Source organism: Podarcis erhardii (genome assembly GCF_964252035.2).
Source record: "Podarcis erhardii genome assembly, chromosome: 1".
Classification (NCBI taxonomy): Eukaryota; Metazoa; Chordata; class Lepidosauria; order Squamata; family Lacertidae; genus Podarcis; species Podarcis erhardii.
In genome coordinates this window covers 87,341,266-87,366,455 of record NC_138497.1, presented here as the reverse complement: position 1 = coordinate 87,366,455, position 25,190 = coordinate 87,341,266, and the positions used below count along the sequence as shown (strand labels likewise).

The following is a 25,190-nucleotide window of genomic DNA, read 5'->3' as shown; positions in this document are numbered from 1 at the left end:
GTAAGTGCCACACTTTTTAACAACAAGAAAAGAGTGATTCCAGTAGTGTGTACTCTTGAGTATCCCCCCCAAAAGCACTGGTTATTGTTAATTAAATTTGTATCCTGTCCTGTACCCGCAGACCACAGGTATTCACACCTTAATCTGCCCTAGAACTATAGCTCTTCAAGCATAGCCATATTTTATTTCTACTATTATACTCCCTGCACAGTAAGGCCACATGGATGGCAGAATTTTCCCTTCAGCAAGCACTTTTCTAGGAAGCATCCTCTCATTTCCAGCTCTCTGAATCCTCCTCCTTCACGCAGAGACCTCACTTTTGGCTCACATCCTGACTAGATAACTTTGTGGAGAGCTGTGGGACACATCATTCCTCCCAAGCAGAAACATGAGCCACAGTCCTTTTATTACTTCATGCCATCTTCCCTTATGCCACTCGTGTTTCCTGCATTTGGTTGTCCTCAAATTCTGAACTTTGCCTGCCTTCCCTGTTTTTTTCCTCTCTCCCCTTTGACTTGTCAGTTAGAGTTAGAGTCAGAGTCACCTTGTGCTCCAGTGGGCACCTTTCTCATGGCCCACTGAACCTCCACTAGGTGCCCAAGATTTCCTGTGAGAGTATTGTGTTCCCATCACCCTTTATTTTTCTTTTCCCCGCTGCCCCACTTCAGGGACCATTGTCAGCTGAAAATCCAGCCTGTTGAGCAGGCTGTGAAAACACAAGGCTTAACTGTGCCTTTGTGCAAAGCCCTTGGATGGGCTCTCTTGGCTCTGCCCATTTGGCACAGGTCTTGATGGCTGCCCAGAGGGGCAGCTGAGTGCAGGGGTCCCGGCTGGGGGGCACACATCCTATTCAGCCAGGTGGCCAGAAACTCTTTACCCGCATGTTCCCTAAACCTCTTCAGTGGGAGAGTTAAAGAGGAGAATTCCTGACAATGCTGCCAAGCTATTCCCTGAAGTCATACTGCTTCAACTATCTTCAAAGGGTAAGAGTGAAAGACCCTTCATTTCATACTGTTACACTTTCCTCTGCATGGCCCCTCTGAGTGAAGCAAGCGCAAGGTGTTTTCTGCTTTTGTAATCCGTGTGTTTGTGATCTGCATATTACAAACTAAGTCTATTCCTCTCCCCACACCTACAATTATTTTGCATCTGCAGCTGAACTTTATTGGTGTGACCCTGCAAATGGAGCGCCGATACATTCACTTCACTTCAACCAAGCATATGTTCACGCCTATTGCTATTGGCACCTATGACCCTCCTAAACAGGTGAGGCATCAAAAGTCTTTTCCCCCCCACCGCCCCCCCCCCACCCTCCCAACAGAATGTTGTAAAGCAGTGAGGAGAAAAGAAAATTCAAAGGTCCAGATCTGTATGGGCAGGTACCTCCCAAGAGAAGGAACAGTATAGAATTAAAGATAAACGGTGTTTCTGTGCACTCTGGCCTCCGTCACAGTGTTCTGTTGTGCCAGAAGTGGTTCAGTCATGTTGGCCACATGACCTGGAAAGCTGTCTGCAGACAAACGCTGGCTCCCTCAGCCTGAAAGCAAGATGAGCGCTGCACCCCATAGTCGACTTTGACTGGATTTAACCGTCCAGAGGTCCTTTATCTTTACCTAGTATAGAATTATCAGCATGCAAAAAATCATGGAAAAACACAATAAAATTCTCAGCCTGTTACACAATTAGAGAAAACACCCCAAAAATGATCTTCAGGTGGCATTTAACGCCCAGCAAACTGGTTAAAATGTATAAAAGAGGCTCCAACTTATGTTGGAAATGTTTAGACAAGGAGGAATCATTAATCCACGTGTAGTGGTAATGCGAATTTGTAAAAAAAAATTACTGGGGAATGATTTACTAAGAGCTGAAGAAGATGCTTAAATGTTCCTTTCCCAAGATGCCAGAAGCATTCCTGTTAGCTAAAATAGGACAGGAAATTCCAGATCAAGTAAAAAACCTCTTCTTTTACGCAACAGCAGCAGCAAGGGTACTATATGCTAAAATGTGGAAGAAGAGGAAAACCCCGACCAAAGATCAGTGGTTGCTTAAACTAATAGAATATGTACAACCAAAATAAAAAATACAAAGAGAAAAACAGTATTAAGTGAGTGGAAACAACTAGGAGTATTTAAAAAGAAGTGGTATAAATATAAATTTACAAGTAGGGTTAAACATAACACCAGAAAACACAACAAAGAGGGGAAGGAGAGGAAGGATTGGAAAGCTTTAGGAGTTGCAGCAAATTAAAGTGACTGGGTTAGGATGTCAAGGAAAGATAGGTTGGGAAGTCCAGATGAGAAGAGTTAGGAGATGATGTATGTAACTGGAATAATTATAACTGACTGTGAATGAAAAATGTGCAAACAAATTAAAAAGTAAAAGGAAAAAAAAGTAACAGGGTGATAGGTGGCAGAAGAAACATCATGCTTTGGGTGAGAGTGATGTAACAAACTATAGAGTGAGCATGGGTTTTCTAGTGCTTTTTTAAGGCCAATGCAGGCATAGGGACATTTGCAGGGAGGACTGGTCACCAGTTGTCCTTTTCAGCAGCTACTCCATGCCATTTTAAATCATTTCCTGCAGAGGGTTCATCCAGAGTTCTGCTTGTCCCACTGCTTTCTCCTGGAAAACCTGCTATTTAGCACTGAATCAGAGCAAACGTCCGTCGGGTTTTCTGTGTATTGATGTTTGCTCCGATTCAGCGCTAAGAAGGGGGATTTCCTGCAGACAGTAGCGGGGCAAACAGAAAACCGCTCAGACCCTCCGGGTCTGACAGGCACAAGACAAGCTGAAAACCGCTTGGACCCATGCTTTCTAGGCCTAGGAGAAGTGGAAGTGTGGATGAGCCCAGAGACTGGAATGTCTGACAGGGGGTGGAGAACTGCTGGAGGAGCATTTGCATGGGAGAATCACTTAACACAAGGATTCAGGACTCCACTTTTTCCCTTTTGATGCTTCTCTATAAACCCTCCCCCTCTGTTCCTGCATTTAATTTTTCTTTGTGCCCAGCAGTTAGACTGCACGCAACAGTTCACATTAGGAAAAAGTGGCATTACATGTTCATTTATCGCACATTGATTGATCCAGTCTCTTGCATACATATTGTGGGAGAACCTTCTTCATCCTGATTTCATCTAGTCCATTTTATTTGCCACATAGCAGAGAATGGTGTAAATAAAATACCTCAAAGAGAATCCTTCTCTCATATCGTTTCCGGAACTGTTCCAAGCATTCTGAGAAAATACCACTGGCTGGTTAGCTGTCACAGATTGATATAGAACTTTGGAATTCTGCTAAGGAATAACATTTAAGATTGTAGCTGCCAGGTTTAGGTAACCCTCTAATAGGGACTATATAGTAGAAGACCCAGAAGAAGCCACACCAGACCATGTGAGCATCTTGAAAGCCAGTGCTGACCAGTCTTTCCCCTCTCTTCTTGCAGATCTATGAACTGTACAATGGAGGTGCCACAACTGCAGTGTATGAAATCCAAGTGGATGCTCTGATGAAAGTACAGGAAGAGAATTACCAGCATGGGGTGTTTGTCTGCCTGAATCCAAGAGGAGAGATTGGTCCAGGCTTGACAGCACACACGGAATGGATCTTTTCACCATTGGAAGCCAAAATGTACTCGGTGAGGCTGGCACCTTTAAGAACAAGCACTTTCCTTTGGGAGTTTGTGTCTCATAGCATTCCTACCTAGCTGATTAGAACTTTCTTCTTTGACTGCCCTTATTCACAAGAGTTCTAATACATTCCCATATTGTTCATTGCTGCATAACTCCTGCTAAGGCAGCTGCTACTTGGTCCTTCCAACTTTCAGCCCCCATTGCTGCCCCAAAGCTGCATTACAGTGTGAATTCCTAAGAATGCAAACTTGATATGTGACCAACACCTTTTTATCTGAGAGCTTTTTATGCACAGTCAGCCAAAACAAGCTCCAGGTGCATTTTAGCCTTTGCAGGATATGCTTCCCAACACACTTTTAATCAGGGCTGCCAGAAGGGCCATGGCCCCGGGTGTGGGTGGAGGAGGCATGAAGCAGGTGCCCACACACCAGCGCCCCCTCCTGGTGTCGGAGGAACCAACACTCGCCGGGCCATTTGTATTCACCTCCTTGACTTTCATTCCTTACCTTGGGCGAACATGGGAATTGTGGCAATTTCTGCTCCTGTTTCGGTTTCTGATATCCTTAATTGCCACTGGAGAATTATACAACAAACCCTTTTAAAAATGTACAAATTGGGGAGTACGGGAAGGAAGAGCTGGGCTATACACCACTGGTTATGCCTCAGGCAAAATCTAGTGAGTGGACGTAAAATCCACACAACGACGTCCTATACAATTACAGCAGTGACAAGCACACTACCCGTGAAAATTATTGTCATATTTTCATTAGATACAAAAGACTGCATCGTGACTGCTGGAAAAACATAGCTGCAAAGAAACACAACCTTGCAGAAAGATACATGGAGATTAACAAATGAGAAACAACTGGGCAGTCATTACCCAAGGCCACAATGGTGCAGGAAAGCCCTAAAAGTGGGGAGAAACTCTTGGTTCATGTGCACAGTGGCTTATCAAAAACACTAAAATTGATTAAAATGGCTCTGAACCATGCGCAACCAGGGCTTCATTTGCAGAATTCAATCCAGAATCTGTTTCAGCGGTCATCTTTGGCATGTGTAAAATAATAGAAAAGAGTATCATTGAGCATGTAAAAAGCACACTTGCCTTCCTAGGACAGAGATTGTGAGCCTTATGAGCTCTGTTTTTAAATTTGAACTACCGACTGAAATCTGATTTGAACATTTCCCAGCAAAAGGTAACAGGCCTATTTTGCTTCTGTCTCTCCTTGCTTTGCTAACTCCCTTGGGCTCTGACATGAACATCCTTTCCCTGATTTAACTCGCAAGATAGCTGCTGTACTCCAACAAAGCTGTTTTTGACTCTTATTGAACACCAGAGTAAAACCAGAGCCCTTCCAGTCGCAGCTTTGTGTTTCGTTTTTCTGGCTAGGTAGAGGTACCTATCCACATCCTTGAAGGGGACTCTGCTCTCATTACCTTCCAAGGCATAGGCTTCGATCCACACGTTATGGGTGAATCAGCACAATTTGACAAAGTGGTTTGTGCTGCGACAACACCAGGTTCTGCCAAATTAACAGTGCCTGGCCTGGTAAGTATCAAAGGATGGTGTGGTTCTAGCATGGAAGAACGTTGAAGGGCGTAGAACAGAGATTTCAAATTGTATGAGCCCTTGGCACTGCAAGAGCTATACTTCTCTGTGTAGTCCTGTTTCCTCTTGAGTAATGTGTTGTGTGATCCTCCTCTCACCCAAACAGCAATGGCTATCTTTGTGCAATTGGTTAATTTAAACCAGGCCTATGCAACTTGTGGTCCATGAACCACAAAATCAGTGTTGTTTTTTCTTCAAGAACCAGGCATGTAATAGTAGTCTCCTATCATACTGCAGATGTTTCTGGGTTTTCATGTTTTGAAGAACTTCTTTATGTTGTGATATGAACCAGCAGTTGTTTACTGGATAAACCATCTGTTCAATTTGCCCTGCGCTGTTGTCTTGCCAACATGCATTCAGATTACAAGAGCCTCAGTAATGCTATTTTATTTCCACTTCTGTGGCCTATTTTGTTTGCGATTTCTTATTAATTTTCTGGTGCTGTTTGATTTGCTTTGTTTTAAAATGTTAGCCTCCTTGATCAACTATGAGATGCCCACAAGTAAGGATGAGTAGCGCTAGGCTTTGCAAAACCCAGATTGTTGACCATTGCAAGAAAGTAACTTGCAAATGAATCATTGCTTTTTGAGAATTGAATGCTGCTTGTTCAGTCATCTCTGGGATGACACATGATGCTCCTTTGGTAGAATTCTATGGCCAGCTTCAGATTTTGCAAGTGTGGTGTGATTACTGCAAAAACCAAACCAAACAATTCAGTATTATTGAAAGATTCATGCCACTGCTGCAACATTTGTAAATGGAAGCCACAGGGGTTGATTGGGATTGCATGGGATTGCATGATAGAGTTCAAATGCCAGAGCCAGCAGCTGCAACAGGGTGCAGCGCTGATGCAGGGATATAGCATGCTGCCCAACCAATCTCCACAATTGCTGCTTATAAATTTTATAACTATGGTGCAGAGGCCTTACCATGTAGAGCCTTTTACCAACGTTGAAACAGGCGAAGTCAGTCTAATGTGACTATATAGTATGATCCGTTATATATTCAACAGTAGGGAGGTTCTGCATGTGACACCTGAAACATTATTTGAAGGCTCACATGCTCTTTCTCCAGTGAGGCTTAAGCTTTCTCTGAAAATATATTCATCATGGATGCAGTGGTGGTGATGGATGAGTAGAGCCATCTCTTTTTGGTCAAAGCAGGAAGTGGGGCAGAGGTGGCATGTCTTGCTACGACCATGACTTTCTCCTTCCCCTTTGGGTAGAAAAGAACTGGGAGAGGGGGGAGAACTGGATGAGCACAGAATGTTGTCCCCTTGAAGTACTGGGGTTTTGACCTATATTTGTGTGTTAACTAAGAATTCTAAATCTTACTGAGATGTTGGTGGGAGGTTTTTGAGATCCCGGTTAACCCTTTGCTTCAGCTACACTAGGAGTCTTTTCACAATCCTCCCATACGGATGCCTCCTACTAGGAAAGCATTGTTGCAATTGGATCACATCTGTAGCTGAGAGAGTTTTGTGAAACAGGCTGCTACCATTAATCTGTATTTTTTTTAGACATGTTTCATGCATATAGTGCTGCTTAAATGTCTGTCACTGGTAGCACTGTTCTAGCTTCCTTTCACGGGGAGGGGTGGGTGGGGAAGGGAAGGGAAGGGGGAGACAAGAGATCCCATCTTGTTAGGATAGGGGATCACCCTCTGTTTATTCTCTTTGCAGACGGTGTACTTATCTCATCCCCGGATTTGTTTTGGCAACATCCCAGTCTACAGTAAATGCAGCCGACTCTTTTTTCTCAACAATGCCTCCGAGAATGAGGCCATTGTTTTTTCTTGGCACACTGGGACTTCCAATTCCATGGTGGTGAGCTTCATCTGTCTGATTGCTCTTGGTCCCCTTTGGCAGTGTTGTGGCCTCTCCCACTGTGATGCTGGAGTACTGAAAGCCACATACCCTCCTGTCCTAATGGTTAGAAGCCATAGCCCTGAAAAAGTTCTGGTGGGGATGCAATATGCACTGCTAATGCTTCTGACAACCACTTTCTTTGTTTCAAGGTAATGGACATTATTCCAGAGACTGGAGTTGTGCAGGCTGGGGAGAGCGTCTCATTTGTTCTCACACTGTATGCTGGTGAAATTCCATGCTTCTACAACATAGATTTGATATGTGAGGTGAGGATTAGTGTGTACTTTAGATCATCACTTCTTTGAACACCAAAACCCAAGGATGTTGCTAGATTACTGAAATATACTCGACTCCAATTACAGTGGTGCCTCGCAAGACAAAATTAATCCGTTCCGTGAGACTCTTCGTATAGCGGTTTTTTCGTCTTGCGAAGCAAGCCCATTGACAGCGGATTAGCGCTATTAGCGGTTTAGCGGCTTTTAGCGGATCAGCTGATAAGCGGCTTATCAGCGGATCAGCTGATAAGCGGCTTAGGGCTTAGGAAAAGGGGGGGGAGGGAAAAACCCCCGCAGGAACTCGCAAGACATTTTCGTCTTGCGAAGCAAGCCCATAATTCGTTTTGCGAAGCGCCTCCAAAATGGAAAACCCTTTCGTCTAGCGGGTTTTCCGTCTTGCGAGGCGTTCATCTTGCGGGGCACCACTGTACATTACCTACTCCTATAGTACCACTGTTGCACATCACCTAGAAACTTATTGTATGAGGTGACAAATACATACAACAAACGAGGATGCTGTTGAGCCGGCATGGCTCAATTTCCCCCCTCATAATTTCTCAGGGTGCTGAAGTTGAGATTCGTCCTTGGTCCAAACACTTGTAGTTGCCGCTCTGCAACCACCTTGTTCCCTCTTTGATTGTGTGTTAACTAAGAATTCTAAATCTTACTGAGATATTGGTGGGAGGTTTTTGAGATCCTGGTTAACTCTTTGCTTTGATTGGTTGGACAAGTTATTGTTTCCACACATTTGGTGTATAAGGTCAGAAAAGAAAGAGTTTTGCTAGAAATTCATACTTAGAAGACAATATGTCTATAGGCAGAGCAAGTTTTTCATCATCTCAGAGTACTGAAGTAGCAGGAGTGCAAACTTGCAGAATGCTGAGTTAATCATAGGTTTGTCCCCTGTAGATTTTTACCCAGCACCCACTTGATCAGTATGAGAAAGAGCTGCAAGAATGGGAAGCTGAGAAGGCACGCCAGGCTGTGGAGTTCACCATCACAGAGAAAGACCTGGATACACAGAAGAACCTAAAACAGTTTCCAGTGGTAAGCTGGCCTTCCAGAGAGGGAGATTTTAGCACTGAAAAAAGAACAGTACAGCTTCTTTGGATGGGTTTTCTGTTCAAAGTGACACCTGTATCACATGATTCTATTGGTGTTTTGCAAGCACATGTAGAGCAAAAAGTGACTTAAGTGAAGATATGCATCTTTGTAGTTGTGGACTGGACAGGCACAAATGAGACTTGAGTCCCACAATTGAGAAAGCTATGTGAGTGTTCAGACTTTACAAATATGTATTTTCAGCCATCTTCTGGTTGCTTTCCCACATACAGTTTCCAAATGTAAATCGGGGGGAGACAAAAGTGATATTAAGAACCTGTTAGCAACTGAGCTGCTTTCTGTGGGGCAAGCTCAAGACATTGCAGCACTTGAGGTGGAAAATCCAAGCGGCATCTTCCTCAAATTAATTAACCCAGGACACAAGCCTCCAGGAAGTTCTCCTGCACAAACCTAATTAACAACTGTTCATTTCAGTGAAACTTGCACAGGAGAAATTACAGGTGAATTGTCCCTGTGCATTAGATCTGCCTGCTTCACACTCATAAAAACTCATCTTCTTTGCATTCGTGTCAGATACAATGCTCTGCAAATTTCCTCTTCTGATGATAACACTTGTCAGGATTCCTGCATTGGCACCTGTCCTCATCTAGCTGCATATGCTAATTTGCATGTTGAAAATAAAGCCAGAGTGTTTAGGGCCCCTCCAGACCACCTGTTTGTTGAGCATTCATCCTTATTTCCTTGCAGGGTGTTTATACGTGCTCCTGTTAGGCGCTTGTCCATCCCACTTTACAACACATTTCCCCATCACATTACAAATGACAAAAAGTCTGGGGGTTTTTTAAGTGGATGTGTTGCTTTCATCCACTTTAATGACACAAACCTAACATTCTGCTATGCACTTGATTCCCTCCCTCAAAATACTGACATTCTGGAGGTGCCTTTTAGATGGAGCACATTAAGAGAACAGAAAGAGAGAGGGGAACCAGTTCCATAACTGTTCTGCAGTTTTATGCAAACCATGTCACGAGTTGGCAGATTTTCACAGAAGTTTACTAAATTCCTGCCATTCAGCACAGAAATTCAAGGTCATTTCACAAGTTACATGAAGGCAAACTTGGATTTTTTGTTAGGATGCACTCAGCAGGCAGCTGCAGCCAATTACAGCTCCCTGACTAGTGTACTTGTACATGTTATATGAAAAGGCATGTTGTGAAGCACAGCTATATGCATTTGCAAAAATGCAGAGGTGTCTCAGGAGGCTGCTGTTGTGAGCAGAAGAGGAGCAAGGGAGAAAAGAGTTTTGAACCTTTTCTCTGTAGGCAATTTCCTCGAAATCTCTTACACACATTGTTGTGATTGCTGTTTTTAACTCTGAATTTTCATTCTGTTTGCAAATTGCAGGCTATTATTAAATTAGGGAAGGAAGGAAGGAAGGAAGGAAGGAAGGAAGGAAGGAAGGAAGGAAGGATTTCCCCCTATGTTCTTCCAGATTAACCATCTAGAACCTCACATGGAGCAAAGCAGTTTGAGGGGGGAAATGGCTGGTACAGAAAGGGTTAAGCCCCTGCTCCATTGACTGTTGCTCCCCTCTGCTCAAAACTGCACCTTCCTTTGGCTCTTTTACAGTAACAAACAAAATTGCCAGGGCTTTGTTATAAACATTTGCATATACTTTACTTTGCACCATTGAGTACCTTACTTTATGTCATTGTGTAACAGCATCATGGTTACGTTTACTATGATTTTCTTCCCTTTGTATAGGGGGCTTCAAACTTGGCGTCAGCAAAGCTTTCTGCCACACATCCAGTGATCCGGAAATACAAGGTAATAAGTTGACTGTTACCTTCTCTGAAGTGGAATATGTTGAGATTTCTGAGGGTGACGGATAGGGCAGTGAACCAACGGGGCTCTTATTTCAGAGCTAGGATGCTTGATTAAGAATTTGGCATTTTGGTGGCAGAATGGAAGTGCCCACGCACACAGAATAATTGTGTGTTGCTATCAAAGCATTTGTTGGGTCTGTTTTGACTGTACAGCTTTTCTGTATTATTTGAAAATGCTTTGCTGCAGGGTGGGTAGCAATCCAGTATGATGATCAGGAAAAATGCATTTTGGGGGCATACGGATTATCCAAAAACAAGAGCTAGTCCCCACCACTTTGATGTATGTGTCAGATTTCTGTCTGCCTTTCCACTACACTGCATAGTCCATTTTAAATACTGATTTTGTAGTTGTGTCCCATTACTCCCTGCTCCCCAGTGGTTTAGGTGAGCTGCCTGCCTTTTGAAAATGTTTACTGAACTACCACTTAAATGTTGATGTGATCCAAAATCTCTTTGCATTTTTTTAAAAAAATGTATTGTTTTGGGGGGGGCTGTGGTGGTTTAATTTGCAAAGCTGCTCTGGGATCAAAAGTTACCACTACCAGCCAATCAGTGCTGTGCAAAAACAGCTTCAGCTTCCAGCCTACAGAATCAATCTTCCTTAAGAAAGGAATAGTCATATAGTCTAACCACAATGTGGCAAGCAGGCTTCCTGGGCACAGCAACTACCGAGAAGAGTCATCTGGTGTTTTGGAGTGTGTTGTCATCAATATGCTGAGGACACATAGTTCTGTTTCTTTGCATGGTAAACCAGTGCCTGACTTTGGTAATGGGCTGGATAAGGGTCAATAAACTGAAGCTCAATCCAGCTTCTTCACTGTTGGGGTGGTTCTTCTGTCCAGAGAAGTTGCCTGTCCCATGCTGTGGAACTGTGTTTCAGCAGTGATTTTGCAAGCATCCTTGCTTTTGACTTTCGGAGGCCTCTTGAAGACTACTTGCGCCAACAGACCTTTGGAGCCGTTTAATTTTGATTAGCCTTACTGATTATCTGTATTCTTGAATTTTTAATTTCATCTTTAAATGATGTTTTATGTTTGAGCAGTATATACTACTTTGATATTTTGTGATATAGCAGCACAGAAAAAAATTCAGAATATATATATATATATATATATATATATATATATATATATATATATATATATAAAAGTTAAGTGGTGCTTGGACGGGAATCACAATTCTGCTGAAGGAGCAGGTTCTTAGCTTGAGGGTACTTCTTAGTCCAGTAATGAGCCCCTAAGAATGATGTGGTGAAGGTTCTGAGTAATTACTGTATTTTTTTATATATAGTCCATTCTTTTCTCCACACATTTGTGTTTGAGAGAGAGGTCTATGCACAGCCTAATTCATGGGAGAACCAAGATGAAGGCTGAAAATTGGAACTGTGTATAAAACAGAAAGAAACCCCTACCCCTCTTTTAAGCAATTTGTTCTGGTGGTGGTGGTTATTTAATCTGTATACCACCCTTCATCCAAAAAGACAGGGTGGTTTACAACATACAAATACAAAATGGGAACACAAAATACATAGTGGTGGTTGGCTTTGGAGGGCTCCAACCCACTCATTAAAGAGTGCCTTTTAAAATCTACCCCAACAGACTCTTCCACCCATTAGGAACATCCATGTGCCTAACCCTCCTGCCAGCCGCAGCCAGAGGAAGCTCACGAGGAACAAAGATGCCAGCAGGTTGTGGGTGAAACCGGAGCCCCCCAAGCCCTTCCTCATGCACTTGGGGGTCACAGCCAGGTCACACTCAACTGATGACTACCTGGTCAACTTCCCTAATGACCTGCCCCAGCACTTCCTTTTCCGGTAAGGCCTTCCCCTGTCCCCAGGTCCCCAGGGGAGATGTTGGTTCTCTGTATATTCTCCTACAAGACAAATAAATGAGATGCTGTTTGTTACTGGCATCCAAAACGGTTTCTTCAAAAAGCAATGGGTGGTATTCAATACTGGTCTTACTCAGAGTAGACCTGGTGAAGTTAATGGACATTATTATTAATAATTTATATACTGTAATACTGATATGCTATGATGGCTTCTAAGTGGTTTACAAGTATAAAATCAATCCATAATTAAGAGTACACTAAAACTTCCTTTATTAAAATATACAGTAACACAAATAATTTAAAAACATAACAATTAAAAACAGTTAAAATAATAAAATCATAAGTTCAGTTCAGGGGAAGCTTGCTTTACAACATGACCAGCATATTAATTTCAACTGCTCTACACCATCTACTCTAGGTAGGACGTAGTTGAATACAACCCAATGCATAAGGAAATTGTGAATCTTACGTAAATCTCACTCTTACGAAAGCTGCTTTACATGTTGTTTTTCTTAACATTTGTATGTTGGAATTGAGAAAAGCAGTGTGTGAGTCTGATTCCTTCCAATCCACTGCTGTGGATTGTGGGGAAATTTAACAAACTGAGCCAGAGGACAAAAATCTTGGCTTGTTTCTAGAGACCCTGTGGTTCATGGCATTCTCGTATCATTTGACAAGGCACTTTAATTCTCCTTGTTGTCCTCTTTCCAGCCAACTTAAGAAGACGACAATCAGAAGGAATACGCTGAGCAGGAGCAGGAGCAGAAGCAGGAGCAGGAGCAAGAGCGGATCTCCAAGTTTGATGGCGTTAGCAAGCTGCACGGAACAGGAGGCACAGCTAGTGACAGACATGCTGTCGACAGTGATCAAGTGGGTGGCTCCTCAACCAGAATCCTGCTGTTCAAAGGCAGAATATGCTTTCATAACAGTCTGCTCAGATGCATAGAATTGCAAGGCTAGGCGTTTGCATTTGTCACATTTGCCTTCTTTTCCTCCAATGTGGTCAGCAATAGTGTACAGGAGTTATTACACTGTGTCCTCACAGTAATCCTATGAGGTGGGGAAAGGCCATAGGGAATGGGTGTGGCAGGGTACATGCTTGGCATGCAAAAGGTCCCAAGTTCAATTCATGGCATCTCCCGGAAGGGCTGAGGAAAGACTCCTGTCTGCAACTCTGGAGAGCTGTTGCAAGTCAGTCAATAATGAGCCACATGGGCTCTGGATAAGGCAGATTCCTATGCTCTTGCGTGGATTAGGCTGAGACTTGGCATTATCCAAGGCACGGAGTGAACCTCATGACTGAACGGAGATTTGAAAGTCAGGTCGTCCTGGTCCAAGTCCACTTCATTGTAGTGACTAAGTAACATGGAGGTAAATTAGTTCAAATTCCTGCAGGAAAGGGAAGATTTAATCAATTGTGGACATTGGGTGAAGGGCAGTATACAAATTAAATAATAATAATCACCCTAAGATCTTAGGGTGGTTCACAACACAAAAATACATAAAACAAAGTCAAACCAATAACCTCCCTCCCACAAACACATTTAAAAAGCCATCAAATGTTAACCAGCCAAGCGCCTGGTTGGAGAGAAATGTTTTTGCCTGGTGCGAAAAAGGTGAAGGGACCAGGCGCACCTCGCTAAGGAGAGCATTCCACAAATGGGGAGCCACCACAGAAAAGGCCCATTCTTGTGTTGCCACCCTCCAGACCTCTTGTGAAGGAGGCACATGAAGAAGGGCCTCAAATGATGATCACAGGGCAGGGTCAGTTCATAAGGGGAGTGGCAATCTTTTGAGCTTTTGCATCTTTTGCTCTGCTTTCTTGCTGATAATTCACCATGACATCTCACTGCAGCCAATTTTACTAATTTAGTGTGATGTGGGGGAACCTATATTCAGGGAAGACTTCCAATACCTTTTTCCTACACATATCCCTTCGGATGTATACCTGGATAGTCTCAAGGGGACGCTGGCTTTTCATATTCCCAGGGTTTGGGGGCAGAGGGCAACAGTGTGACAAAGGCAGCCAGCTCTGTCTTTCATTCCAAAGTGAATCCTCTCCTGACATTCTAGGGGGCTGCTGGAGGAAAGACAGTTCCAGGAAGCAGTGATCAGAAGCCTAGCAGAGCCCACACCCTACTTCTGCCAGTTCTGGAGTGAGGAGTCAGCCAAACAAAAGCACAGCCCAGGTGGTACCTCTACAACACCAACTTCCCCAGAGTTTAGCCCTAAGTGTAGAGCAGAAGATGAAGATGCTGGAGGAGTACAAGAGAGATCTCCTACAGAAACTTCAGACGCTCAAGAGAGTCTAAGTGTCATTATTCGGAAGGAACAATTCCGGGAGCAGAAAGAAACCATTATCAGGTGAGCCAAATTGAGGGGCATATCTAAGTAGGGGTTCTCAGCAAAATAGCTATACTCTGGTGACAATACTTACTGTCAGGGACGCAGCAGGAGCGCAGGGAGGGGAGGAGATGGAGAGCGAGGGGGAGGGGGAGCAATCCGAGGGCAGCGTAGGAGAAGAAGACAGTAGCCCGAGAGATTCCATGAGCCTCTCCAGCGAATCGGAAGATTCACAGAAGGGGGCGCCGGTGGCCAGGGCAAGGGGGGCCCCAAGGGGGACACCCCAGAAGCAAGGGGCCAGCGGGGACTCCCAGAGCAGCAGTTGGAAATCAGGACCAGCTTCCCCACCAGAGCGCAGTGGGGGGGAGGAGTCCCAGGTATCGGGACCAGCGTATTCACCACCAGCGAGAGGAGATGAGTCAGGATTGACCACGCCTCCATCGGAGAGCGGGGGAACAGTCAAGAGGAAGGTTGCCGGCTGGGCGCGCGCGCCAAGTTCAAATGTACAGGCGAGCAGCACAGCAGGTAGCCCGGATAGGGAACCAGGTCCTAAAGCCCGCCGGAAGGAGGAGGAAGAATCAGGGGGGTCAGCGTCAGAAGAGTCCAGAAAGGATGAAACCCCAGCGGGCAGGAGGGCCCAGAGGAGGAAGGAACTTAGGAAGAGGTGGAGCACGGCTAGAGTCTTAAACTGGTGTGGAAGGGGAGGAGACTCAGCTGGAGCTTCGCCGGTCTAGGGGTTAAGACGTAGAGTTGCACGCTGCGGCTTTGAAATGGAAACCAAACTTCAATAAAGACTTTTGTACATAACGACAGCCTGGCGTTGGTCCTCTGTGAGCTGGGACCAAGGGGCAGCTCTGACACTTACGTAATGTGAAAGATGCACAGAACAATGGGCAGGATTCAACAATGATTTTGATCTAGTGTCCTGACTTAAAAAATATTTAAAAGAATGTCACTCATTCCATGTCCCTGCGGCTCACCTATGTCCTTAAAATGCTAACTCTTGCCACAATATTCCAAATTTCAAAATATTGCTAAGCAACACATTTTAGGTTATATTCTGCACTATCAAAGTACCTGTTGCTATATCATGGGATGCATTTCTCTTCCTCCACAAAAGCCAAAAGCAGCCATTCATGTCTGTGGGAGAAAGCAAAGCAGCTATAATTGGAGACATTGAAGATGTAGTGCAAAACTTGGCCTCATCCCTGATGTTGAGCCCATCAGTATCTGAGATGGAGGGATGGTTTTTCCCCTCCACTCCAGTATATTCCCTTTATATACTGGAGGGAAAAATACATTCCTATGGGAGAAAGAAATGAGACTGCAGTCAGGCACATACTTGAGCAAGGGACAAAATTTACTCCCTTCCCTGACAGGACTGTTGCTTTTATTTTGCCCATAGAAGTGAGCAACCCCTGACTTCTGTGGACATCTAAGAGAAAAAGTAAATACAATCCATCACAGTGATGATCCTACTACTCTGAAGTTGAGAAGGATTCCATTGTATTAGAGAGAAGCAATGAATCTGTGCCTAAGCTTCAGCCTAGAACCTCTCTTACATTTACTAGCCTGGTGTGTGTGTGCTGGTACTTTGAGTCCCATCATAGACATTCAGTTCTATATATGGACTCATCTATTCATCTGTCCTGCCTGTGAATATACCCTTTCAATACAACTGGTTTACCGTTTTTTCATTCAGGCCAGTGTGCCTTTGGTTTGTTAGAACTTTGCCAACTAGTCAGCTATGCTATTAAAAAGGTAGCGAGTAGGGTGGGCCCTATGCTGTAGCACCATTCTGTAAGCATGCTTGGAAACACCAACTTCCCTGGAGAGGGAGAACTGAAATGCTCTTTTCTCTAAAGGTTGCCAGCATTTTCAAATCTGACTGAGATGGTGCTGGAAAACACCATCAGAAACGTTCTGGTGGAGGCCAGTCGTGGGGAGGTAGTGCTGACAGCACGACCCAGAATCATTGCACTCCCTACTGTTTTCTCCCAAAAGTGAGTAACGGGGTATGGAATAATAATAATAATTAATAATAATAATAAATTATTTCATTTTTGTATGAGCCTAGAACAAAAGGATAGAAGAACTTGGTTGATGCCTATTTAGTAACTATGAAAGCTTAGTAGCAGAGGGTCATTTATGTCCTTGTGGTTGGAATGTTCGTCCCTCTTTTCTTTTGTATGCTATTGGTTTCCTTTTTTGATTGTCTCACCTTGTGGTGTGATTGGCCTGCTCAATGGCCACAGAATGGAAGCACAAAAGATGAGGGAAATGGGTATATGGTTGAAGCTAAAGGAGATGGTGAATAAAGGGAAAGAAGGTCTGGGGGAGGAAGAGGTGTAGTGTGGTGAGTGCTGTGGCCTCAGGTGCAATTTCGAGAGGGGTCTGCGCAAACAGATGACCCCACAGTAGGCTCCTTCCTTGGCTGTGGTGCTTGTCCAGGGGAGGAGAGCCAAGTGAGTGGGCAGTAGCACTGCCACCCACCCTCCTTGACTGTGGCACTCCTTATGCCCAGCGGCAGCAGCTCTGCTGGTGGGTTACCGTATTTTTCGCTCTATAGGATGCACTTTTTCACCTTCAAAAATGAAGGGGAAATGTGTGTGCATCCTATGGAGCGAAGACGCCATAGCCCCACTACCCTCTCCCGGCTGGAGAGGTGGCGCGGCTATGGAAGGAGCCCCTATAGAGGATAGCAGCCTGCTTCCCGGAGCGCCGGGTGCGCTGAAATCAGAGCGCCTGGCGCTTCGGGAACACACCCGCAGCCTAGGCAGCCCTGCGGGAGTTCCCCGCAGGGCTCCCCACGCTGCGGATAGCAGCCTGCCGCCCGGCGCGAGATGCGCCCTGAAGCAGAGCGCCCCTCGCGCTGGGCAGACATCCGCAGCGTGGGGAGCCCTGCAGGAGCCATAGCCCCATGACCCTCTCCCGGCTGGAGAGGTGACGTGCAGCTATAGCAGGATCCTCTTTAGCCACGCGCTACATCTCCAGCTGGGAGAGCGCGTGCAGGGCTAAAGAAGCCATAGCCCCGCGACCCTCTCCCAGCTGGAGAGGTGACGCGCGACTATGGCAGCAGCTTCTCCGCTGCGCCTTTCCGCTGCTCCCTGACCTGCTCTTTGGGGCTGGTGGTGGGCTTCCCCCCGCCAGCCCCAAAGAGCAGGTCGAAAGGAACCTGAAGCCTGGAGAGCGAGAGGGGTCGGTGCACACCGACCCCTCTCACTCTCCAGGCTTCCAAGGTAGCTGCCTGAACGCACCTTAAACAGCACCTTGTTTTAGAGCGGGAAAACAAGAGGGGGGAAATTCTCCCCCTCTCTGCGCAGCGCCTCCTGCCGCTTCGCTGAAGGGGCGCTGGGCAGAGAGGGGGAGATTTTTTTTTCTTGTTCTCCCCCCTCTAAAACAAGGTGCGTCCTATTGTCCGGTGCGTCCTATGGTGCGAAAAATACGGTACTTCTGACCCGGCAGCAGAAAGCAGAAATGTTGGTGGCAATGCTGCCATGCACCCTCCTTGGTTTACACCTGGCTTTACGCCTGGCTGCAGTAACAGGCATGACCTGGTGGCGGAGGGCAGGAGAGTGGGCAGCAGCTTCCCTGGCACTTCCAGCATACACTCCGCTGCTGGCCAGAGGAGACTGGTAAGAGGTAAAAGCAGTAAGGAATCCACTAAGGTTAAGCCTGGAGAGGTGTGCATCAGTTAGAATAGAAGGTTCTCATGGTACCTGCTGCTACACAAGGAAATCAAGCAAGAAGGTATGAGAAGTGTGCCATTGGGATCCTGTTAGGTGGTATCTTCCCAAGGTCTCTAGCAAAGAACATGCCCAGCCATGCTTTTTTAAAGTCAGAAACTGGACCTGGCGCTTTAGAATACTTTGTTTAGTATTATGAAGTTGTAAAAACTGAAATGGAGCTTTTTATTTCAGAACTATCAGTCCCATTGCTCCAATGCACAAACCGTCTCTGCTCCACCCCACCACAGCACCACTGACCTGTGCCTCCAGAGAGAACAAGGACTCTGAAGGGCAGCGGCACATCATCTTGCCCCCCTAGGGGCTTGAAGAACTCTGGTATCACACAAGTCCAGTATTTGCATCTGGCTAGTCCCTGTAGGAGCCATGGTGCCACTGGAAAGCTGCTTTCTTGGAGGTGGGTCAAAGGAGAAGTGACTTGCAAAGAAACCTATGTGACCCTACCCTATTCAATAACAGCACGGGATCTTTATCATGCAGCCTTCAAAATACAACTCTGGTTTGCACCAAAGCAGAAGTGGTTTCACTTGTGCCATGTGTGAGAGAGATTATTTTTTCAAATTAAGATGACTTTGTTTTCATCTTGGCAAGCCTCTTGTATTGTAAGTGTTCAACTTTCCCTCCACCAAGGGGCAGTGCAGTCTAGTTTGTCAGCGCTCCAGCCTCCGCAGAGGACAGCACAGGGTGCACTTTTCCTTGCTGCTACGATTCCTACATAATGAAATCTGGCAACCAGATATGCAAGCCACAAAGCCTTTCTGAACACTAGGAACCAAGATTAAAATAATACAAACTTGACGGAAAGCCAACTGGGGTGGCCTGAGCCTTAGCATGCAGCTGTTTAAAAACAGGCTGTTTATGGAGAGACTCTTCATTCTGTCATTCCTTTTTAGTTTCCAGGAGCTAGAGGTCTACAAACCTCGAAGGTGTTTTTTTTAAAGGCTAGATCACCACACAAACATTTTCAGAATGCTATACATTGTCGGGCTTGGGCCACTGAGCTGTGAAGTTCTGTAACAGCAGTGTGTTGCAGTTTCTAAACATCACCAAATATACTCTCCTAGCAGCTTGATTTGCATCTTTCAAAGATCTCTTTTGAGTGTCCTGTTTTTGAATTTGCAGAGGTATCTATCCAAAATGTGTTCTAATTGTAAGACAAAATTGTTAGCATAACCTCAACACACATAAGCATCTATGAAAACTGGAACAAAGAATTTGAAGTGTGAGAGGTAGCATGATCCTGTGTTCTCTGTTATGCAGCAACCAGCCAGCAGACTGACAATAAACCAACAGGTACACCATTCACTGCAATGTCTTGTGTGCAAAATTTACCTCAATATAGAATTATAAACATTTCTGTGGACAGTAGTCTTGCCTTATCTCTTTAGGTTAATGTCATGACTATCATCCTTGATCAACATTCCCCCCCCCCTTTTTTTGACAATGCTGAATTGCCATTGTGCCTAACCCATCCATTTGCCAGAGCTGCTTTGTTCATTTTTAGCAAAGATTTTAACTTATTTCACCATCTCCTCTCAAGGACACCTGGCCCCAATCATTGGGGTATGTGAGGTGGTCTAAATCCAGAATTTATTGAGAAAAGCAACCCCTCCCTCAATTTCCAAACATGCAATTTTAGGAGGAAGATATGGGTCACACATGCAAAGGTTTCTGCAAGGTTGGTGAGAGCAAAAAAATTAAATGAAACATGACAGGGCTTGATGGACAGACATACCTTCAGGATGACAAATTCCATGCAACCAAATATTGTGCTTCTGTTTCTGGAGCAGAGGCTCCTGTGACTAAAACAGCATGAGAAGAGTACTGAAAACAGTGGCTTTATTCAAACAGCAGTTTAGTTCAACAATAAACACTTTTGTTCCCTCCACACTGTCAGTACTCAAGTAGCTACTTCAGCAATATCTTCAACTCTCACCATCACAGACTTAGAAGGGGGACTTAACACCTGAACCCATAAGCCTTTTAAAAAACAAAGTATTTGTACTGCAGCTAATTTATTTCAGAAAGTCTGAATTGGCTTTAATTTGGCTGCTCTTTTTCCCTGAGTTTCATTACCTATCTGCAAACCAGGGCAACAGCTCTATTAGCCACTTGGTAGTATTTAGGTGTCAAATGGAGACAGCCTAGAAAGAATCTCAAGACAAAGAAAGCACAGGGGCAGCTATCTATTGTGGCTGGATTGGAAACACTTAGAGAGGATGCAGCCAAAACGGCCGTGTCTATGCTGCTTAGCAGCCTGGGAACAGCAGTATCTTCCCCATTACGCAGGTGATGGCTGAAGCTTGGTGGGAAAGGTGGGCAGGGGTTGGTGCACTGCATGGAGAGCAGCCATGGGTTGCGTATACGTGAACTGGAATATGGTCTGATGTGATTAAATTATTGGGGAGGCTGGCTGCTCGAGGCCTCGCTGTTATTAGTAAAGCACCTCTGCTCTTCTGCACTTCTTTAGCCTGCACATTGCTTCTCTTTTCTGTGAGCTGTTTTAGCTAGCTGCCTTGAGAGGGAGACTAACTAAACCCAAGAGAGAGCCCCAGAGCCAAGCTATGCCATAGCTTCATTATGTGATGGCAAGCAGCACCATGCTAGGCCCTCAAAAGGAAGCTGAGCATGGAGCCTCCAAGCTTAGGAGCTTCAGGGCCAAACGAACATGACAATAATTGTGTGAATGCAATTACTGTGCACTTCCCCCTCCTTATGTAAATAGCAGTCACAGTCTGAGGATCCTGCGAGATGTGGAGAGTAGTTTAACACTTTGCCTTCCTGCCACATTACTGGTCCCAAAAATGCCTTTCTGAAGCTGCTATTTGCATTTCAAGTGTAGAAACCTCTCTCTCTCTCTCTTTTGTTTTTAAGCCTGGGTCAGCAGCAAGGAAGCTGAAGAGTTAAACTCACCCCTCTCTCCCCACATGGTCCCATGGTCAAGCTTCTTCCTGGCTGATGTACATAACTGAAAAGAAAAGTGTACATTAATTGTAGTCATGTAATTAACATCTACTTGGCAGTCAAGTTTAGCCCTGTGACTGTCTTGCTTACTCCCTTGCAGGATCACAAAAATAAACCAACTCATGTTTGAACCACAAAGTGCTGTTCTATTGTAGCAGCATAATGCTGAATAAGAAACAAATAAGTGCTTTATGCAGCCAGGATCTGGTGCCTTGCCAGCAATCTAGCTTCCTGGAATTGCTGTTTGCCATGAAATAGTTTCTCGGGGAGGAAAAAACCCTCGCCCAATCTGGGGGGAAAGGGTATTAGCTAGACACCAACCTTTGCTCCTGTGCCTTTAACATAAGTTTGAACAGATGTTGGTTGTGAAAATGATTGCCTTTCTACCTTGACAAGCTGCTTCTACACATCACACATCAAGCAACAGTTAAAAAGCACAAGAGCAGGCCAGGTTGAATGTGTTTGTATTTGGTCAGCTGGCAACCCCACAAGCCATGATGCAATCACTGTAGGCAATCTGACTCCCAGCCTTGGCTAACTATCCTACCTTATTCACTCCTCCCCCCCTCCGGGAAAACACACCTTTCTTAGTTTGTCTATTATCTCCCCACCCACTGCAACACTGCTTTTAGTTCTCATTTGCCCTTTAGTATCCCCTAGAGACCCAAGCTTCATTCATTTTTGATTCTCTATTCTAAAGAGCATTATATATTGTCAGTGGCTCTTCATTGTTGAAATAATTGTGACTGGAGATACAAAAACACAGAATTATAAAAATACTTCTGTTCAAATGTACTGAGAGGGGAAACAACTTACTCATTGGTATGAACCATGTTTCATACGTTTCCGAGCACAATTCAAAGTGTTGGTGCTGACCTTTAAAGCCCTAAACGGCCTTGGTCCTGTATACCTGAAGGAGCGTCTCCACCCCCAACGTCCAGCCCAGACACTGAGATCCAGCACCGAGGGCCTTCTGGCGGTTCCCACATTGAGAGATGTGAGGTTACAGGGAACCAGACAGAGGGTCTTCTCGGTAGTGGCGCCCACCCTGTGGAACGCCCTTCCTTCAGATGTGAAGGAAATAAGCAGTTATCCTATCTTTAAAAAACATCTGAAGGCAGCCCTGTTTAGGGAAGTTTTTAATATTTAATGCTGTACTGTTTTTAACACTTGATTGGGAGCCGTCCAGAGTGGCTGGGGAAACTCAGCCAGATGGGCGGGGTATAAATTATTGTTATTATTATTATTACCACAGGCCTGTAAACAGAGCAATCCAATGCATGTCTACTCAGAAGTAAGTCCCTCTGAGTTCAGTGGAACTTGCTCTCAGGATCATAGCCTAAATGTGTAAAGGTTTATCAATACACAAATTACCCCCTGATAAATTGATTCTGGATATATGGTTAAAAAATCAAGATTATGAGGATGAGGTTTTAAATATGTATTATGTAGAAGAGATAAAACACCATGATAAAAATTTAATGTTTTAGGATTCACAGTCTAATTGTTAGTTCCATTCTGCTTTGTCTTGTACAAAATTTATGTAATGGGGAACAATGACAGGAACATGCAAAACAAATTCCTTCCAGTAGCACCTTAAAGACCAACTAAGTCAGTTCTTGGTATGAGCTTTCGTGTGCATGCACACTTCTTCAGATACAATGAAACAGAAGTTTCCAGACCCTTCTATATAGTGAGAAGGTGGGGAGGGGTATTATTCAGAAGGGTGGTGGGAATGGGTGATTGGCAGATAGCTGTGATGAGCCTGTTGACGACTCTTAACGACTGCAATAGGTCTTACAGGAAAAAGCAAGGGGTGAAAAGGTGAAAAATGGCTTTGTCATGTATAATGAGATAAGAATCCAAGGTCTTTGTTCAGACCAGGTTTCTCCATGGTTTTAAGTTTGGTGATAAGTTGTAATTCAGCAGCTTCTCTTTCCAGTCTATTTCTGAAATTCCTTTGTAGTAAAACAGCTACTTTGAGATCTTGTATAGAATGTCCTGGGAGATTGAAGTGTTCTCCTACTGACTTAGTTGGTCTTTAAGGTGCTACTGGAAGGAATTTGTTTTGTTTTGACTATGGCAGACCAACACGGCTACCTATCTGTAACAGGAACATGCACTGATACGAAGACAAACCCCTATTTGCTTTTGTTTTCTACTCTCTTCTACTATTAAAAGACTAACAATGTAAAGAAATTTTGGAAGATTATGGTCTAATATCCTGTGAATTGCTATATAAAAGGGTGTGAAATCTCTTCATAGCTCCAAAAGAAGATGGATTTTGCATCTATCTCAGATGCAGGGCTGGATTGTGACCTGCATAATTTCAGTCTCCAGTTTATATTGTGCTATCTGGATTCCAGCTTGCAAAAAAAATGTTGCAGCTTTTGTAGGATCATAATTCACAAAATGTGGGAGTGTGTTGAGAAAGAAAAAGATTAACCAACATATATGGAGCATCTTTCATAACTTCATGCAACAATTTTGAATGTATCTAACATATGAGGTGAGGTGTTTAGCCAAAAATCTTCCACTGTTTTCATACACTTCCTAAAATTTACAGTAACATTTAGTTCATTTTAACTGTTGCTTTCACATAGTGCACATTCCTGCTTGGTTTTCCATCAGTGGTTATGCCCACCAGAAGCCCAGACCCTTTGCACAATTGAATATCCTTCCCCCCCATACATACTGTTTCTCAAAGAGTAGCCTTTTGTCCATCGTTGGTCCTCTTGTTAAAGGGGTGTGTACAGACATCCAGGTTTTTTTGGCAAATCACCCCACCCTGGAGCGTTTTGACTGTGGAACACGGTTGTCCTTCCTTCACACTGAGGCTCTGCAACAGGGAAAACCGGTTTTGTTGCTGGCAAATCTCCTACCCTCACTCTATAAGCAATATTTTTTTATTAATTGAAGTGTGGTCTTGTGTAATTGTCATGGGCACATGTGCCTATGACATCACTTATGACAATCAACCCCCCAAGCAATTGTAATGAATTTTAAAGGGTTAGATCCTCATTCCTGATTTCAATGGAAAATGACTATCCCTATTCCCTGGTGCCTTGCTGGTTCCCCAGATTCAAAACCCATCTTTCCCCCTCTACACTGGAACCCCCCTCTTTTGTTTAAAGCAGTGATGGCCAAACTTGGCCCTCCAGCTGTTTTGGGACTACAACTCCCATCATCCCTAGCTAACAGGACCAGTGGTCAGGGATGATGGGAATTGTAGTCCCAAAACAGCTGTTTGGCCATCACTGGTTTAAAGTAACAAACATTTATAATCAGTAGGGCTATAGTTCTTGCTACAGGACCCATTCGAACAGATGCACAAAGTTAACTGGCAGAAAGCATCATGAAGAATGTTGGCCCTTTAAAAAGATAATTCCACACTAAGTGACTGAACATGCATGAAGCCCAGATCCTTCTTGGTCAAGTTGCTGCCCAGCCAGGGACCTTCTGTTTTCTAACACATAGTAGCATCATTTAACCAGTTAGGGTCACTGATTAATGTCCTGCTTCCTAAATTATACTGTGTGTGGATTCTGATCTGAATTATAACTGGTGCTATCCCACTGTCATTCTTGATGCAAGTGACATGTTTTAAAATGATATCCACATCAATACATACGTGTTATATATAAAAGAGTTATCTTCATTTTTTAAAAAACAAACTTCAAAATAATATTTATTTCAATTCATAGTCTTGCTTTTAACAATGAATGGGACAAGACAACCTGGTGAATTTTGACATTAGATGGACAACACACACCTATTTCATTTTACCACAAAATGTCTTGCCAAAACTTTGTCCAAGGTCAGAATGCTAAAAATCAATGATGATATCCATGTCTTATGAGGACATTGCCATCTTGGATATCATTCTGTATGTACAGTACAGCTACTGCACATTTCTATCTAAGATGAAAACTCAGGCACAAAGACATATTTGAGAGGCAAATTTCACCAGGAGCAGCTC

The 25,190-nt window shown here is 44.2% G+C and overlaps 2 protein-coding genes across 9 annotated transcripts in view; one reads left to right on the top strand and one right to left on the bottom strand.

Moving 5' to 3' along the window:
• The window catches only part of CFAP65 (cilia and flagella associated protein 65), a 42,247-nt gene extending 22,689 nt beyond the window's left edge, over positions 1-19,558 (top strand). For all 6 annotated transcript variants that reach the window (XM_081852454.1, XM_081852456.1, XM_081852452.1 and 3 more), the window contains 12 exons: positions 1,156-1,266; positions 3,443-3,634; positions 5,020-5,178; positions 6,920-7,063; positions 7,255-7,371; positions 8,290-8,427; positions 10,207-10,269; positions 11,927-12,141; positions 12,870-13,028; positions 14,232-14,522; positions 16,367-16,504; positions 18,422-19,558. In XM_081852454.1, coding sequence (XP_081708580.1) covers positions 1,156-1,266; positions 3,443-3,634; positions 5,020-5,178; positions 6,920-7,063; positions 7,255-7,371; positions 8,290-8,427; positions 10,207-10,269; positions 11,927-12,141; positions 12,870-13,028; positions 14,232-14,522; positions 16,367-16,504; positions 18,422-18,548 — 1,854 coding nt within the window. In that variant the 3' untranslated portion in view covers positions 18,549-19,558. The remainder of the gene's footprint in view (positions 1-1,155; positions 1,267-3,442; positions 3,635-5,019; positions 5,179-6,919; positions 7,064-7,254; positions 7,372-8,289; positions 8,428-10,206; positions 10,270-11,926; positions 12,142-12,869; positions 13,029-14,231; positions 14,523-16,366; positions 16,505-18,421) is intronic.
• The window catches only part of LOC309337037 (uncharacterized protein), a 30,575-nt gene continuing 17,446 nt past the window's right edge, over positions 12,062-25,190 (bottom strand). For 2 of the 3 annotated variants that reach the window (XM_081853680.1, XM_081853679.1), the window contains exons 3-7: positions 23,907-24,050; positions 21,161-21,215; positions 19,983-20,049; positions 15,579-15,641; positions 12,062-12,200 (exon numbers count right to left, since the gene is read on the bottom strand). In XM_081853680.1, the coding sequence (XP_081709806.1) occupies positions 12,094-12,200; positions 15,579-15,641; positions 19,983-20,049; positions 21,161-21,215; positions 23,907-23,971 (357 nt within the window). In that variant the 5' untranslated portion in view covers positions 23,972-24,050 and the 3' untranslated portion in view covers positions 12,062-12,093. Of the gene's footprint in view, positions 12,201-13,034; positions 13,548-15,578; positions 15,642-19,982; positions 20,050-21,160; positions 22,778-23,906; positions 24,051-25,190 lie in introns of those variants that run through there. The other variant, XR_014154095.1, reaches the window with a different exon arrangement.